The following is a 17,549-nucleotide window of genomic DNA, read 5'->3' on the forward strand; positions in this document are numbered from 1 at the left end:
ACAGAAACAGGGCAAGATAATGAGTTCAGATTTGAAGGTTTTGAGTTTCTAGTGCCCACAAGGCATCTGGCCAGAGACCTCTAATAGGCAAGCCGGTTTAGAGCAGTACTATGCTCAACTCACAGAGCCTTTAGGCTAATTAGGAAAGTTGCTCCTTTGAAGCAAAGGGCAGGAGGGATTCAACATTGAGCACCTATGTGCCATAACTTTCTAGGCACTCAGGATTTCATTTATAAACTGTACAACGATATCTGAGACTGTCAAGAGAATTTAAATACTTTATTATATAAAGTTATGCCCAAAATTGTGCTTCATTTTTTCACTATATACTTTAACTCAAGGACATTTGTAAAAGTAGTACACTTCAGAAATCCTGGAAGAAATTCCACTAGCTATAGGCTATTTAAATACTGCTTACAGAAAGTATTAAAAACAACAGATGAGTACCAAAGAACTTGTTTACAAAACAGAACTAGAGTAACAGATGTAGAATACAAACTTATGGTTACCAGGGGATAAGGGCAGCGGGGGTGGGGGGTGGGGATAAACTGGGAGATTGGGACTGACATGTACACACTACTATACATAAAACAGATAACTAATAAGAACCTGCTGTATAGCACAGGGAACTCTACTCAATACTCTGTAATGGCCTATATGGGAAAAGAATCTTAAAAAAGAAAAGGAGTGCATGTGTATAACTGATTCACTTTGCTGTACACCCGAAACCAACAAAACATTGTAAATCAACTATACTCCAATAAATTTTTTTAAAAAAAAGTATTAAAGGGGGCTTCCCTGGTGGCGCAGTGGTTGAGAGTCCACCTGCCGATGCAGGGGACACGGGTTTGTGCCCCGGTCTGGGAGGATCCCACGTGCCACGGAGCGGCTGGGCCCGTGGGCCATGGCCGCTGGGCCTGCGCAACTGGAGCCTGCGGGAGGGGCCACAACAGTGAGAGGCCCGCGCCGAAGAAAAACAAACCAAAAAAAGTATTAAAGGAAAGCCAGCACCATATAAACAGCATACACTTAAATCAAAGAGATGAATGCTTAACATACAGAGTAATGTTTTTTATTCACTGATAAACTGAAGGTCCATTTCCAGATGTTTCTCTTGTATACTTCATTTGTTTTGTTAGCAAGCAAAGCCCTGAAAGGGATGGCTTCATCTAGTCCTCAGACTCGGATCCATCTTCATCTTGACTAATCTGGAAGTAACGAAGTTCATAAGTCTCCTTGTCAGATGCAACCACACGAAGCCAATCACGAAGATTGTTCTTCTTAAGGTATTTCTTGGTGAGATATTTCAAATACCTTTCAAATAAAGACATGAATTTCATAAAATACTGTGTAAAGGCTTATTATATAAAATATGCACTGTCATATTCGTCTTCTGTGTTCCCAGTTCCCTCCAAAATCTTTCCTTTCATTTGTATTAAGCATTAGCAAGGTTGCTAGGGATATAAATATGGCAGCATCTCAACCCCAATTAAAATCAGTTTATGCCCTATCAAAACCCTTATTTCTCCCCTCCCCAAATAAACTTTATGCTTAAGAGCGTAATAGTAGTTTCCTCTTCAGTCTTACTGCCACATTAGATTTTTTAAACAATATACGATCTTATTCTTCAAATGTTATGTACTAAAATGTCAACATTCTCTTCCTCGCTATCAACCTCCCTAACCTTAATCCCACCTTGGATAAACAAGAGGCAACCCGTCAACAGCGCTGAATCCAATTCACAAGTTTAAGATTATCCAGTCTTGCCACTAGCATATGGCTCAGTCCTTATAAAAAAGCTTACAGCAGGCCTAATTTCACGTTCCAGCCATTCTCACCATTCACATTTTACAGCAATCCTGAACTCGCAAGCATTCGTCTCAAGCCTCCCTGCCCTTTGTTAATGTTGCTCCCTGTTAGAAATACTTCATTCCACTGGCAACGCTAAGCTTATTCTCAGGTTCTCTGCAAATTCTTGCTTTACCAATCTCTACCTTCAATGTAACAGTTACAGTACTGCATTTATAACAATTATCTGCATGTCTGTAAGATCCTTGAAGACAGATACTTCATCTCCAAATACCTAGTGATTAATTCATGACCACAGCTAACATGCACTGCTACCACCTGGATCCAAGCCACCACTTCCTACCACAACAGGCTCCTAAGTCTTCAGTTTCCACCATCAATCTTCCTCAGCCACAACAATCAATTCCTTAATTTGCATGGCTCACTACTGCATTTTATTTAGATGAAGCTTCCCCTGACCACTTTATACATCAACCTTCTTTATGCACTTACACAGCACTTATCAACTACTTAATACTGCATTTTATTATCTCTCTTCTCCACTATAATTTAAGTTCCTTGGTAGTGGGTACTTAGTCTGCTTGGTTCACTGCTAAGCTACTCAGTCCTGCAACAGTGCTGCCATGTATTATTTACTATTTGCCAAGTAAACTGAATAAACGAAAACTGGCTGCAACATCAACGTTAAAGACTTTACCTTTGATTGGCTGCTTCTACTAGACAACCAAAACTAAGAAAGTTGGGACACTACTCCCAAGTTACACAACAGATATGTTTCTTCAAACGTATTCTAATATTAAAGCACCCAACATTGTTAAAAAAAAATACCATGGAAAACAAATACCAACCTTTTAGAGAACTGTTTCTCAGAAGCAACTGTGATTTTACTCTTGAAGCGTTCAATGTGAACGACATTCCCAAGATTTCCAGTTTTTCCATTCACTTTAACCTTCTCCCGTAGAAACTGTTCCTATTTTAAAACAGAAAAAATGCCACACTAGGGAAGAAAACCCTAGATATTCACTAGGGAAGGTACCCTAGGAACAGAGCTTAGGTTAAAATCAAATATTACATACTCAATTCATTTTTAAGATGATAAAAAACAAGCTGAATAGAGTGACACTTACAAAATTTCCAGAATCAAAAATTCCATCTTCTACTGGATGAGTAAGGTCCAAATTAAACTTCCAGGTTGACTTCTTAGGCTTCTTGTCTTTCTTCTACAGAAAGTTAATATAATTATGGCTCTCTACAAGCATTTATTCACTTTATATACAAAATCAAAGATCTGTATCAGTGCAGTATTGTACAATGAGGCTATATACATGAAATGGTGCAAAATTCTAAAAAAATTGCTTAATACTTATCAGATATACCCTAACTTTTTTTTAACCGGGCTATGTGTAGGGGGAGTACACTCATTAACTTGGTTAAAATCAAGTTTCATGAAATCCGATGGAAATTTCCCCTGTTCACCACATAAGTGCCTCACAAGTGCAAAGCTCAAGAAAGCGCAAAGTATATGCTGAGCTACTACTAGTTTCCTTCATCAGAAGATTCCAAAGAATTCTACTTTGCAAATGGAAAAGAATAAGAGAATCAATCTACTTTCTACTACACGTTAAAACTAAAAAATACAAGTTAAAACTAAAAAATACCCACCTAGCTTGGTTTGAACCGCTAACCAGGCCCATTTTGTTCAAGTTATCAAGACTTAAGTTTTGTGGGCTTCTATTATTGATATTTTCCAGACCACAGATGTTCAATTGTAAATGACTAAAGGCACTACTTTAGTACTGCCATCCCCACTGCAGATGGGGAAACAGGTAATGTACCACCTAGTCCAAGCTCAGCTGCATGCCAGAATAGGATATTCTGCCCACTAATGTGTAGGGAATTCAATCCTTAATGCTGTTATGGGTGAGGAAAGGAGAGGGGAGAGGTACCTTTAATCTGGTAATTTTTTTTAAAACATGTATTACTTAAGTTTTCCATACCCAAAACTTTTAGGCCAATACCGCGGAATAAGGCTACACGTAAAATCCAACCAAATGGATACCAAGCACTAAAGCCGGTTTGCTTTCTTACGCAGTGGCATACTTTGTGCCAAAAAAATTTATCCCGAACTTGGAACTGGTAAAAGAGAAGACTAGGAACTGGCCTTGCCTGGTTAACTTATACCTTTGTTGGGGCATCAGTTAACTTCAGAAAGGCAAGTAATTTATCTGGGGGGAGAGATAAGCCCAGAGGGCTTTGGACATTATCTACTTTCGTATTTAACCCAGCAATTTTACCCTAACATCAAATGTTCTTTGGACCGGCTTTAACGTATTACTGGTTCCCTTATTAATAAATAAAGTCTCTGAAGCATGTTCCTTTTCTATTTGCTTAAGAGTCGTGGCTTTCACCTTTAAACAAAAAACTCGTTATGAGATAATGAAGAAACTTCTTCCCCAACTTAGTTTTAAAGTTCTCTGAAACTTCTGCAACCGCGGCTATCCCGGGAGTTGAGTGTCTCGGGTCTCCCTCCGCCCTGGCAAGGCCATTCGACCGGGCCTGCCCAATTACCCACATTTGCTTCCTAGTGCAAATAAACAGGTTATCATCGGCGTTACCAGGCACGAGAGAGAAAAGCAATGGCCCAAATTCTGTCCCACTAGCCTCGTTCACCGTCGTGCCTCCTCCTTCCCTGCGCTCCCACGACCGCCCATCCTAACCCAATTCTGGGCCCAGCTCGAACTCCTCCAGACCACATGGCAGTTGCCAGGAGTCAGAAACTTATAATCTTAACATCCTGGTTGTGTTCCTGACCCAAGTCTCCATTTTTATCCTCGACCTAGAGTTTGACGCTCCCAGCTCGCCAGCTGCAAAAATCATCTACATCGGAGTAATATTCTCCCAGCGAGACCAACGTCACTCACCACGACCATCTTGCACGCCGGCAGCGCGATCAGAGAAAAAGCGAGGGCCGGCGGCACATATTTATACCAAAGCGTGCTGCGTCACGCGCCGAGAGCGTAAGATCGCCGCCTCCCGGAAGAGAACTTGGGAGGAGCGCGGAGGCTAGTAAGCCAGGAAACCGGGGGCGTAGCCTGGAGGGCAGTAGGCAGTCACTTTTCCTGAGCGCCCACCAGCGGCGGTAGCTGAAACCATTCACGATTTTACGCTGGTGACGACAAACGCTGGTTGACCACAGAGGTCTCTGCGGTTGCTTGCTGGGAGGCCGCTCCAGATGCACACACCCGAGGGATACAGGAAACATTTTTCACTAATCGCCTGGATCTTTTTTCCAATCAGGTCAAGACAATGTCTCAGGTTCCTTTGGGATCTCCTGTCTTATGTTGCAATTATAATCTTCCAGCCAAAAAAAGTATTTCTGTATATATGTTTTTAAGTCTTGTTTTCTAAATGACTGTTGAGGGAAATCAGTGTTTCAGGGAGCCAAAACAAACTTGGTTCTTGAGGGGAAAAAAACCCCCAAAACCAAAAAACAACCCCAAAAAACCTTTCAGCGAAGAATACATAGTGCTCACTTGTTCACACATCGTGTGTAATTTATTCTATTTTATAGGTTTTAGAGTTAATCCTAGGACTCCTAACTTTCATCCAAAATGCCTCGCAGTTAATATTCAAGGAATATTTGCTGAGACCTAACTACTAAAATGTAAAAGACACACCAGGATGGATGTGCAGTGGTGATAGTCTTGATGACAAAAGGAAAAAAGAAGTAGTTTTTGAATTTTGAAGGATTGTAAGTTGACGTCGTTTCAGAAAAGTGGCATGCCTCTTAGCGTTTGCAATATTTTTTGGTGAGGTTAAACTGTCATGCGGGGGACCAGGGGTAGCAGATGGGGTGGACTTTTGTTGTTAATTTGGACGGTGACCCTAGAAAGCGACAGCTGTGTATTTCCTTTATGACACTGATTAGTAATAGTGAGAACTATACTTTAATGAAGCATACAACGTGTAGGTTCTAAAAAGAGGTGTTGAATTCCTAGAAGAAATACGTTTCAAGATTTTTTGCTTGTTTGCCTTAAGAACCACCATGACTTCATTTGTTTTCCAAACATTAAGGGGAAAGAAGAGCCATTGGCATTTTCTCCTTGAGGGCTGCCCAGGCTGAAAAGCAGAAATGATCCTTGTACTATTGGATGTTTTGAAAATAAGCCATTAATTGAGGCACTCATTACTTTGTTGCTTGTTTTTGGCAGGCTTCCATGTCATGACAAAAAATCCTTAAGAACTATTAAGCCATTTGTACAAAGTGGGTATTAAAAACAACATGTGTTTCAAAATAACTAGTAATCCCAAAATAACTAAATGGAAGTTATAACTGAAAAAAAACCCTCTTAATTAAGAAAAAAAAAAACCTAAAAAATATATTAACCGGAAATATGCAGATAAGATAGTAAGGTTAAATATTGTAAATAACCAAATTTTACACAGAGTCTCTCTCCCTGTCTCTCTCTCTCTTTTTCTCTCTCTCTCTCCATGTATATATATGTATGTATATATGTATATACAATGCCTGTCAACACCCCATAGATATTTTTTATTTTGACAATAGATTCTAAAACATATGAAATAATAGGTGTCTAAAAAGAGCCAAGACAATTTAGAACAATGAAGGGAAGTTGTCTTTTCCACAATTCAAATATAAGATCCTGTAATATATGATAGATACATTTCTGATATATTATAAACTTCAGTCATTGGATCTCTATGATAATGGAGCCTGAATAGAGCAGTAAAATAAAACATAGAAGGATATGGCAGATTAGATTCACAGGGAAACCCTCCCATATGTAGCCACCTTAAAAAACTGGCTAACATATAGTTTTATCAATAATTTCTAATGTATGGTTAAGTTCGTGGAAAAGTAAAAGAATTTTTTTGGAGACAGAAATGACCAGTCCTCATGCTCATACAAGTTTAGGGCTAGAATTAGGTCTGCTCAACTAGCATGAGAAAGCTCCAGCCTAAAAATGCAGTTTAAAAGTATGCTTGGCTTGGTAGTGCCAGGCAGAAGCAAATGCAAATAAGTATCTTTAATATATTTAAAAGCTAAAACTATTTAAAATACGATAAGGGAACCAGGGACAGTCGAAATTGGCCAGGAATTTTTTTTTTTAAAAAAGAACAAAGTAGAACTTCTAGAAATTAAAAATAGAAGATCTTTAATTAGAAAAGTGGATGAGTTAAACAGGAGAGTAGACAACAACTGCAGAGAAAATTAGTGAATGGGAAATTACTTAGAATAAAACATAGAAAACCAAAGAGATAGAAAATATAACAGGCAGGTTAAGAGACAAGGATGTCAGAGTAAGAATGTTCCAGTTATGTCAAATGGGAGATCTAAAAGGACACAATAGAGAAAATGGGGGAAAGGGAAAATTTAGAGAAATAACAGCTGAATTCTTAGATTCAGGAAGTGCAATAGACCTCAAGCAGGATGACTGAAAAGAAACGCACACCTAAACACATTGTAGTCAAACTTCAAAACATAAATGCAAAATTATTTTGAAAGCATCTCAAAAGTAAAACCAAAATATTTACTAACAGGGGTTATATTAACAGCTGACTTCACATAAGCAATAATGGAAGCCAGAAGCAGAGGATTATTATCTTCAAAGTGCTAAGAGAAAATAGCTGTCTCCCTAGAACTAAAAAGTATAAAACTATCTTTCAAGAGTAAAGATGCATTTAAGACATTTTTAGATAACACAACGGAAAATCTGCTATCAGCAGACCCCCAGGAAAGGAACTCTGAAAAATATACTTCAGGATAAAGGAAAAGAATCCTAGAAAGAAGGCCTATGGGCCAAAAGAAATAGTGAGCAAAGAAAATGGCTAACTTGTGAGTGAATCTAAACAAACACCTACTGTATAAAAAAATAACATGTTTATTTTGTGGGCTTAGGGTGCTAGTAATGTTCTGTTTCTTGATCTTGGTGGCGGTTACATGAGTGTGTGTAGTTTGTGAAAATTCATCAAGCTGTAAATTTATAATCTGTGTGCTTTTCTATATATATATATGTTACATTACAATTAAAAATGAGAATAGTTTAAATTACTGTATGTCCAGTTAGAAGAAATGAATGCCGAAAAATACAACTTAGAATTTACACAAGAAAAAACACACTATCTGATAGTCCTCTATCTTTTAACTAAATTGAATTTGTAATTAAAACCTTCCCACAAGAAAAACACCCATATAGCTTCACCAGTGAGTGCTACCACACATCTGAGGAAAAAATAATGCTAATTTTAATAGACACCTTTTATGCCCAAACTCACATTTGGTCAGCTTCCCTTTTAACCCAGAAGAGGGGAGCATTTATCCACAGTTTCCTGTCCCCCACTGGTCAATGGTTATACATGGGGTGTTAACTGCCTTGTATTTCCAGGTTGTACATGTGTAAATGAGTGTTAGTAGGGAGATTCCCACGCCTCTCCTCAGAGAAGCCATAGAGATAAAAGGTGGAAAATATATGGGGAGACACTGCCAAGTTACACCTGCCCCAGATTGCCGCTCCCTTCTTCTTTCTCTTGAGTGGACAGTTCAGAAGTACATTCTAGGGCTTCCCTGGTGGCGCAGTGGTTAAGAACTCACCTGCCAATGCAGGGCACACGGGTTCAAGCCCTGGTCCCGGAAGATCCCACATGCCGCGGAGCAACTAAGCCCGTGTGCCACAACTACTGAGTCTGCGCTCTGGAGCCCGTGAGCCACAACTACTGAAGCCCGCACACCCTAGAACCCATGCTCCACAACAGACGAAGCGAAGCCACCGCGTTGAGAAGCCCACGCACCGCAACGAAGAGTAGGCCCCGCTCGCCGCAACTAGAGAAAGCCTGCGTTCAGAAACGAAGACCCAACGCAGCCAAAAATAAATAAATAAATAAATAAATTAAAAAAAAAAAAAAAGAAGTACATTCTACATCATTGCATGGAAGATCCCAGCAGGATTAAGCCTCATTTGTCCCCAGCACATTCCTTTTTGCTTTTGCTCTTTCCCACTTCCTGGTTCCTTATTTCTGTTACATGGGATCATTTCCCCAAATAAACCAAATGTATAAAGGCTAAGACACCAAGTTTACACAAACTCTTTCAGTCATCAACTTGTTTATATTAGTAGAAATATTTATTTTAATATACTATAATCACAGATATATTATTAATAAAACCATATCTAGGAATCTGTTATGCAGCAAGTTGGGCCATTATTTCTAGTGGATATGCAATTGCATATGTACAAAATTTAAAATAATCTGCAGATAAATTATCAGAATTAATATGTGAATTTATCAGGATTGCTGGATACAAAGTTTAGGTATAAAACTCAATTGCATATCTATAAACCAGCAATACATTAGAAGATGAAAAGTAAAGAAGATATTTTCAATAACATAAATATATCAAATACCTATTAAAAAATAAAAAATGTACAAGACCTCTACACAGAACTATAAAATATAATTGAGAAAAATTAAAGAAGACTAAATAAGTAGACATTCATTGTGCCTTGACTGGAAGAACCAATATAATAAAGATGTCAGTTCTCTCCAAACTGAATTATAGGTTCAATGTGATCACAAACAGTAGCTTAACAGATGTTTCTTTCCTTCCTTCCTTCCTTCCTTCCTTCCTTCCTTCCTTCCTTCCTCCCTCCCTCCTTCCTCTTTCTCTCTCCTTTTCCCCCTTCTTTCCGTCCATCCATCTATCCATCCTTCCTTCCCTCTCTCTTGAAACCAATTTGAAAATTTGTATGGAAACACAGATACCAGAATAGCCAGAATATACTTGAAGAAGGAAAAATAAAGTGGGAGGACTTGCTCTATAGATTAAGATTATTTTAGGGATACTATAATTAAAACAATTGGATATTGTTTCACGGTTAGACTTACAGACCAATAGAATAGAGAGCCCAGAAATAAGCACACACAAATGTGTGTTTTTGCCATTTATGACAAAATGGCACTTAAGAACAGTGGGAAAAAGTTCTCACAACCATCATTTTTTTTCTAATTATTTTTCTAATATGCAAATCCATGTACACCTGCAAAAACATAAACCTTGCAGTCAACGTAAAACTTTAAAATCCACACTACTATTTTGTACTGGAAAGATTATAGATATTTTAATGAATGTTTGTAATAGTCTAATAAACATTTATCCATGTAAGTACCAATATGTATTTTGAACCACACACACACACACACACACACACACACACACACACACACAATGTTATGACATTTAGGCAAACAGGCTCTGAACAGAGTTTTCTGTCATGGTGCATTAGTATTTCATACATCTGCTTTTCCTGCAGCTCTGTGTCTGTACTGGGTTTGGGCATCACACAAAATATCTTACAGGATCAGATGGTGTACCTCAGTCTTACAGCGTTCTCTTTTGGAAGACCTCAGGACTGTTAACATCACAAAGGATCACACTGTAACATAGAAAGTAGACAGTATTCTGCATATCTGAAATTTACTTATTATTAAAACTCACTTTATTTGCTAGGAGCTTATTTATGAAACTGGAATCTGTAAATTTCCCTTTATCCAAACCTACCAGTATTCAATGTTACCACCATTCAAGCATTGTATTAAAAAAAAAAAAGATTTTGTATATGTAGGAAAAATACCATTTCATCGTTTTTTTAATGGAATTTTTTCTTTCTGCACCATGTGCTACAAAATGGAGCATGTTGAGTGTCATGAGGCATTGCACTACCCATCTCCAAAAAAAATCCTCAAATGACATTGCAGACAAACAGTCCTATGGAAGTAAACTGCACAGCTTTGACAAAGGATGTGCTATAGCCCTTCTGTGCAAACAACAGTCAAGTGCTGAGGAGAAACTTATTACTACTGAAGAACATGGCTTCTAACTCCTCCAACTTAAGAACGTTCTTCGTTAGATACTCATAAATGAAAGTTAAGGGTATCAGGCAGGGGAAATAGGAACTGAAGTCGCTGCTTGCCCTTTACTAATTTGATAGGAAAGCATTAAAACCTATGATTAAAAAAATGTATACTTGCTTCAATTCATCTCTTCTCTCAGTATGTATTTAGAAAAACCTAAGTAATTTTTAAATTATTTTTAACAATTGCAGTTTCAGAAGTAAGATTTTCTCGTTACACAGTGCCACAGGAATTCTGAATAGTTGATCAGCCTTTAAAATGAGAGCAAGTATCTTTTTTCATTGCTTAATTTTATTACTTGTCATTTTTAGCTTAGTCATTCACCTGTTTGTGTCCTTTTGGAGTATTTCCACTTTTCACTACTATAGACAATGCTTGAGGAACTTTTAAATAACAAAATTATTATCCTCTTATGCCGAAAGAAATGCTCATGAAAGGAAATATAGAGAAGCAAAAAAGATAATGCATAAAAATATCTAAAATCCCACCTGCTTAGAAATAGCTATTTAATGCTTTGGGGCTTGAATGTTTATGAATGTGTATTTGTATATCTATATCATTTGGGTTACACAAGTAATTACATACATTTGTAAATATTGGTTGGTACTATACACAGTTTTTTGAAATTTAAAAAACTTTTTATTTATAAATTATTTCAAACTTACTGAAAACTGTAAAAATAGTTCAAAACGCACACACATACATTATAAACATATAAATGCATAAAAATCTGGATAAAGAATATATAAATATATATGTGTGTGTCTATATATCCTTTAGATTTTTACCTATTGTTAGCATTTTGCTCCATTTATTATTTTTTCTTTACTGTATATCTATATACCTATAAATCTTTTTATTATATCTGCAATTTCAGTCATAGTTGAAAAGAAGTCAAGTTATAGAGAAATTCACCCATACTGCCTTCCAGGACTTAGTTTATTGTTTCCACTTGGACCACTGCTTCATTTGGAGTTTATTCTTGTGTATGTTGTATGGAATTCATTTTATTTTTTCCAAATTTATTTTTTCCCAATTGTCCCAGCACAATTTAGCTAAATCAACATTTGCCCAGTGGTTTGCAATACCACTTTTATCAAATACTAAATTTCTGTATGTATTTGGGTCTATTTCTAGACTTTATATTCCACTCTATTGGTTTGCCTGTTCATTTGCCAGTATCTCACTCTTTGCATTATAGAGACTTTGTAGTAGTTTTAATTTCTGGTAATGCTAGTCCCCACTCATAGCTCTTTCTTTTCAGTATTTTCTTAGCTATTTCTTGCATGTTTATATTTCCATAAGAACTTTTTAGCAACTTGCTTAACTCCATAAAAAAGCTTGTATTTTTGAGGGGGCTGCATTAAATTTATAAATCAAAAGAGGTAGAACTACCATCTCAATAACATTGAAATATCAGCCAAGAATAAGGAATGTCTTTCCATTTGTTTAAGTCAACTTTGTGTCTTTCAGGAGTGTTTTATAGTTTTCCTCATATACGTTTTGAACATTTCTTTGTATGTTTCTTCATTATATTTCATCTTTTTGTTGCTACTGTAAATGAGGTTTTCCTTCCATTTTATCTGCTAATTGGTTATTTTTGTTTATAAAAACTATTGATTTTTGCATGTTAATCTTATATCCTGCTACTTTAATGAATAATTTTATTTTTTGAGTTTATCATTGATTACCTGGGATTTTACAGGTATACTATAAGATCATCTGAAAATAGAAAAGTTTTTCTCTTACTTTTACAAGTCTAATGTGTCTTAACTGTTTTCTATTGTCCGATAGTATTGGCTAATACTTTCAGAACAATATAATAGTGGTCAAGATAGTGGGCATTCTTGCCTAGCTAGTTCTTGACTTTACTGAGAATGCCTTTAGTGTTTTTCCATTAGGTAAAAGGCTAGCTTTTACAATTTTACAAACACACACACACGTGAGCATGCACACACATACACACATAAAATGTTATATATACCATATTATCATGTATAAACGTAGATATATTTATGTTATTCATCCACCTGCTTTTGTTTTTTTTTTTTTTTTTGCGTTATGCGGGCCTCTCCCTGTTGTGGCCTCTCCTGTTGCAGAGCACAGGCTCCGGACGCGAAGGCTCAGCGGCCATGGCTCACGGGCTTAGCCGCTCCGCGGCATGTGGGATCTTCCCAGACCGGGGCACGAACCCGTGTCCCCTGCATCAGCAGGCGGACTCTCAACCACTGCGCCACCAGGGAAGCCCCACCTGTTGTTTTTTGTTCCTTGTTTTCCGAGAGATGTTTTAAGGATGGGTATTGTTTTGTCCAGTTTTTTTCAGTATCTATGGAGAAAATAATATGACCTATCTCTGTAGACTCATAGTGAATACTATTAAGAGAGATTTCCTAGATATTAACCTGTTTCTACGGGAGTGAATTAATAGATTTCATAATATTGAGTTATTCTTGCATCTCTGATATAAACTCCATGTGGGCATGGGTATCATTTTCTTCATGTGGGGTTTGAGTCTATCACTACTATTATAGTATATTAGGATATTTGCATAAGCATTCGTATTTATTTTGGTTAACTTTATCAAGTTTAGGTATCAATGTTATATTTGTTTTGTAAAAATAACTTAGAAGTTCTGATTTTCTATGCTCTAAAACAATCTATGTAACTTTGAAACCATCTGGTCTCTAAAAGTTTGGTAAAATTCTCCAGTGAAACAATTTGCCTGGTTTTGGTTTTTGGCTGTTGGTTTGTCTTTTGTGAACAGTTTCTCTATTTCTTTTATTAAAATTGTTCTGTTTAAACTTTGTTTTTACTGAGGTTGATTCTAATAACCATATTTTCCTTAAAAATTATATCATTTAGGTGTTCAAATTTATCTGCATAGAATTTTTTATTTTCTCTGCATTAGTCACTCCTTGTCATTTCTCATTTTTTACATTTGTGTTTTCTTCCTTTATTTACCTTAAATTAGCCAGTGGTTTGTTAATTTTTCAAGAAACCAGAATTTTATTTTTTTAATTTGCTATTTTTCTATTCACCTAATTCTGTTTTTATCTTTATCATTTCTTCCCTTGTGCTCCCTTTTGGTTTATTTTGCTGTTTTTTTCCCTAGTTATTTGATTTAGGAATTTAATTCATTTATGTTCATTCTTTCATTTTTATTGATATAGGTGTTAAGGCTACAAATTTTCATCTATACTGCTTTACATGGATTCTGATATATAGTGTTTTCATTATCTTTCAGCAATTCTTTGTTTGTAGTACCCCTTTCATCATAGAATTACATAATAGGTTTTAAAATTTCCAGGTAGAAGAGTCTTTTTATTTTCTAGGTTTTTTTTAATTTAAAATATTTTGAAATAAATTTAACAAGGTACAAAACGTACATCTAGTTTTGTTTTTAATTTCACTTAGGACTGGTATCAGGGTGTTATTTTTAATATTTCCACTTTATAGAAACTGTTTTGTGTCCTAAATGTCCTTTTTTTTCTGAAGGTTCCATGTATATATTTTTTTCTCCAAGATTTACCTCACTGAATGTATAGGAATTACAACGAACTAGAGTGAAAATAATTTAAGTGAAACACACACATAAACTGTGAACCAAAAAAGGCAGACACACTATCATTATTAGGTAGATAAAACTCCATTCTCCCAGTTAGGATCTTTGTTGCGAATCTGATAGCAAATGTGGTTGCCGAGCCTTTGGGGCCCTCCTAAACACTGGAACACAAGTCATTGTGATGCCGGGTAGTACCCGTGGGTGGCGGCAAATTATTTTGAATGGACTCAGAAATAACTCTCAAATTGGAAAATGGATTGATAAAACCTTGTAGGTGGGTTCTTTTGAGCTGATACACATCCAGTGATTGTAACTGATCCTGCTGAATGTACTGTGGCAATGGATACTTTAAGCTCCCAGTGGAACACACACTTTAGACAAGCAGTAGGGTTTTTAAAGTGGCAATTCCATAGGACACCTCCTGTTTGGATAGAATGTTTAAATATGAGGTTGGGGTGGCGGGAAGAAGAAACTCAGACAGGCTGTTACATAACATACAATTAGTCCCTTTTCACTCTTCTTTTACCCTTCTCATGCCTACTTCTGGGAAACAAGCTACTGGTATTTGCAAGTGGCAAAAAAGAGTGGGGCTGACAGGTGGAAGACTTTAATTTGGTGCTTCTCCACTGCCCAATTATGCTTGCTGGATATGGAAGATTATGGGTAACAGTGATACTGATCATGGATACGAGGTGACAACTACACTGGAAGTCTTGGTATGGTCCACAAGTCAGGAAGTGACAGAGATGTTCTAGAATAGTACAGTGTGTAAAAGGAAGAAACTGCTGAGCCCCTGAGGATGAATCTGTCCAGATGGTGTTGATTAGATATGGTGAGGATTGGGAAAAGGGTGAAGAGTTTGCTTCAGGGACTCATCACACCATTCACATCGCTGTGGAAAGAGAACAGCAACTCTCGTAAAGAAGGAACACTTCAGATCCTGGGAGATCAGGGGTGGGGAAGGGACCACTAAACTCTCTTGCATTGTGTATCTCTGGAAGAATGCACAGAAAGAGGACGAAGATGGGAAGATGTAGTTATTCTTGTACCTATAGAATTTTGAACCATGTATTTTATGTATTCTTAAAAACTATTACAAATTTAAAGATTAAAAGAAGTGTACCTAAATCTGGAACTAAAATCTAGAAATTAACATTCCCAGCTGTAAAGCTAGGGTGCTGTATAATAAGAACCTAAAATATAAAAAAAATAAAAATACAAGTTAGATTTTCTTTTAACAGTAATATACAAATTAATTTCTAGTATGAAAATGTTTCTAGGAATGTATATATACAAGAATAGTGTAAGCTGTTAAATTAACTTTATTTTTATTTAATATAACTGATGATGTTAACAGACAAATATATTTTAATGTAACAAAAATTATAATTGCTAAGTTTACCATCTATATTTTAAAGGATTTCACAATTATTTTAATATAGACAAAGGCTTAATATTTTAATTTTACCCATTTTTGAAATGTAAAATACATGATTATAATAATACCCATACTACATATCTTACAATTTTAAAGTTTTAGCTAAAACATATAAGTCTCTGCAGGTAAAAGCATAAGTTCTCTTATACCTATGACAAATAAAAGGTATTACTAATAAAGTGCCACTGGATTAGACAATGCCATTTCAACTATTTTCTTTTTGGAGAGGAGGACAAAAACAGTATAGAGCTAGTAATTTGCACTATACTTTGTAACAAGCACAAGAGTGCTTATTTATAGTAGATATTAACCACAATAAAGAATTCCTTTCAAGAATGGTCACAACTATGACTTATGACAAGCTGTATAGTCATCACTGAATAAAGTTTATATCCAGAGCTTTAAAAATGTGCAATCTTGAAGTAAGATAAACTTAAGTCTACCAATATCAAGACACAGTTTTAGGGACTTTATATAAATAAAGCAATATCTCTCAATTGTAAAATAGGTTTGACCTGTTCTAAGGAGACAGAGATAGTGGTGGATGGTAAAGTTTGGCAAGTATGTTTTTAGAAGGTGAAAGCCTGATATGCATTGCTATAAGATGCATCTTTCATGAAAGGAAAACATGCTAATTAGATGTATACAGCACTTTTCAGGCACTTGACCTCACTTGGTAGTTACCTTGATGTTCAGATGGTTATTTAATGAAAAAACATTATATAGAACTTCAAGTCATGTTCCCACAGAACATCTGTGTTCCGTAAGCTAAATCCAAATGTTCCCTGCTAAAATCAAATAATGCCATATACCCAATTCAGAGAAAAAAATTTAATAAAGTTAATAGATTGAATTTTCTCAATTCTAAGATTTTCCACAATAAATTTTTCTTAAGCTTTTGTTGCCTATTACTTGTCTGAATGGTAGGAAAAAAAAAAAGGCTTGAAAACTATGAAGTATTTTGCTTAGATGATATCAGAAAATTTTAAACTGTTGACCAGTTCAATATAATATACTGTTTATGGAAATATGCTTATAGTTCACACATTTTCTGCTTAAGAGCCATATTTTCTCATAATAAATTTGTTCCTAGTTCATATTACAGAATTCAATACGTAAACATTTTAGAGTACACAAAAAAGTACTATGAATTTTTGTTCTGTTGTCCCTAAATATGTTTGAGAATCACATCAAAGTTTGGCTCTAAAACTATCTCTGGGTTCCAGGTCAAAGGAATGCTTTCAGATATATCATTAAGGATAAGGGTCTAAGATAAGACTACCAAATTCTTTTCTAAAATGAAAAAAAATATGGCAAGATTCCAGTATAGATGTTACTAATGTTCTCATTTTTTTCTTGAATATTTAGTACATGGTTTAAGTATGTTGATATTATGGATTTTTGTTTGTATGTATCACTCTATTATAATTTGGGAAAAATTTGCAATATACTTTCAGGCAGTTAACTTTGAAATAATGAAACTTCAGCACTTAGCACAAAGAGCCCTGAGAACAATGCATTCAAATTACAGTTCAACTAGAAATAATCTAATTGAGAAACTTTAAAGTACAAAAACAAATTCTGGAAAAGCTGTAAATTAAAAAAAAAAAACAGTTACCAACATTTGAGGCACTACCAGACTACAGTACTTTTAAGAGTTGGAATGACGTTGTAAAAAGAACAAACATACAAAGCTATGTGTGCACATGCACACTAATTGTGCTATAATGAAAAGTTGTGTCCCCAAATTTTATAGCCTAAACATTTTATTGCAGCATCTCCTATTAAAGATTTCATGCTCTGGCTGCA

General features: G+C 35.9%; 1 protein-coding gene across 1 annotated transcript; it reads right to left on the bottom strand.

Moving 5' to 3' along the window:
* Positions 1 to 1,056: 1,056 nt before the first annotated feature.
* On the bottom strand, positions 1,057 to 4,769 carry RPL22L1 (ribosomal protein L22 like 1). The gene is made up of 4 exons (XM_060149997.1): positions 4,731 to 4,769; positions 2,937 to 3,029; positions 2,658 to 2,779; positions 1,057 to 1,314 (listed from the first exon to the last, which is right to left on the bottom strand). Exons 1-4 carry the CDS (start codon positions 4,737 to 4,739, stop codon positions 1,170 to 1,172), a joined length of 369 nt encoding a protein of 122 aa, XP_060005980.1. The 5' UTR covers positions 4,740 to 4,769; the 3' UTR covers positions 1,057 to 1,169.
* Between the last annotated feature and the right edge of the window lie 12,780 nt (positions 4,770 to 17,549).

Source organism: Lagenorhynchus albirostris, chromosome 5 (assembly GCF_949774975.1).
Source record: "Lagenorhynchus albirostris chromosome 5, mLagAlb1.1, whole genome shotgun sequence".
Lineage (NCBI taxonomy): Eukaryota > Metazoa > Chordata > Mammalia > Artiodactyla > Delphinidae > Lagenorhynchus > Lagenorhynchus albirostris.

What these genes read in the sequence shown, in the direction of transcription:
- RPL22L1 (XM_060149997.1), bottom strand. An exon ending in TTTTTGATTCTGGAAATTTT is followed by an intron (nt 2,780 to 2,936) that starts GTAAGTGTCACT and finishes GTTTTAAAATAG; the next exon opens with GAACAGTTTCTACGGGAGAA. An exon ending in GAGAAACAGTTCTCTAAAAG is followed by an intron (nt 1,315 to 2,657) that starts GTTGGTATTTGT and finishes TTTATTTGAAAG; the next exon opens with GTATTTGAAATATCTCACCA.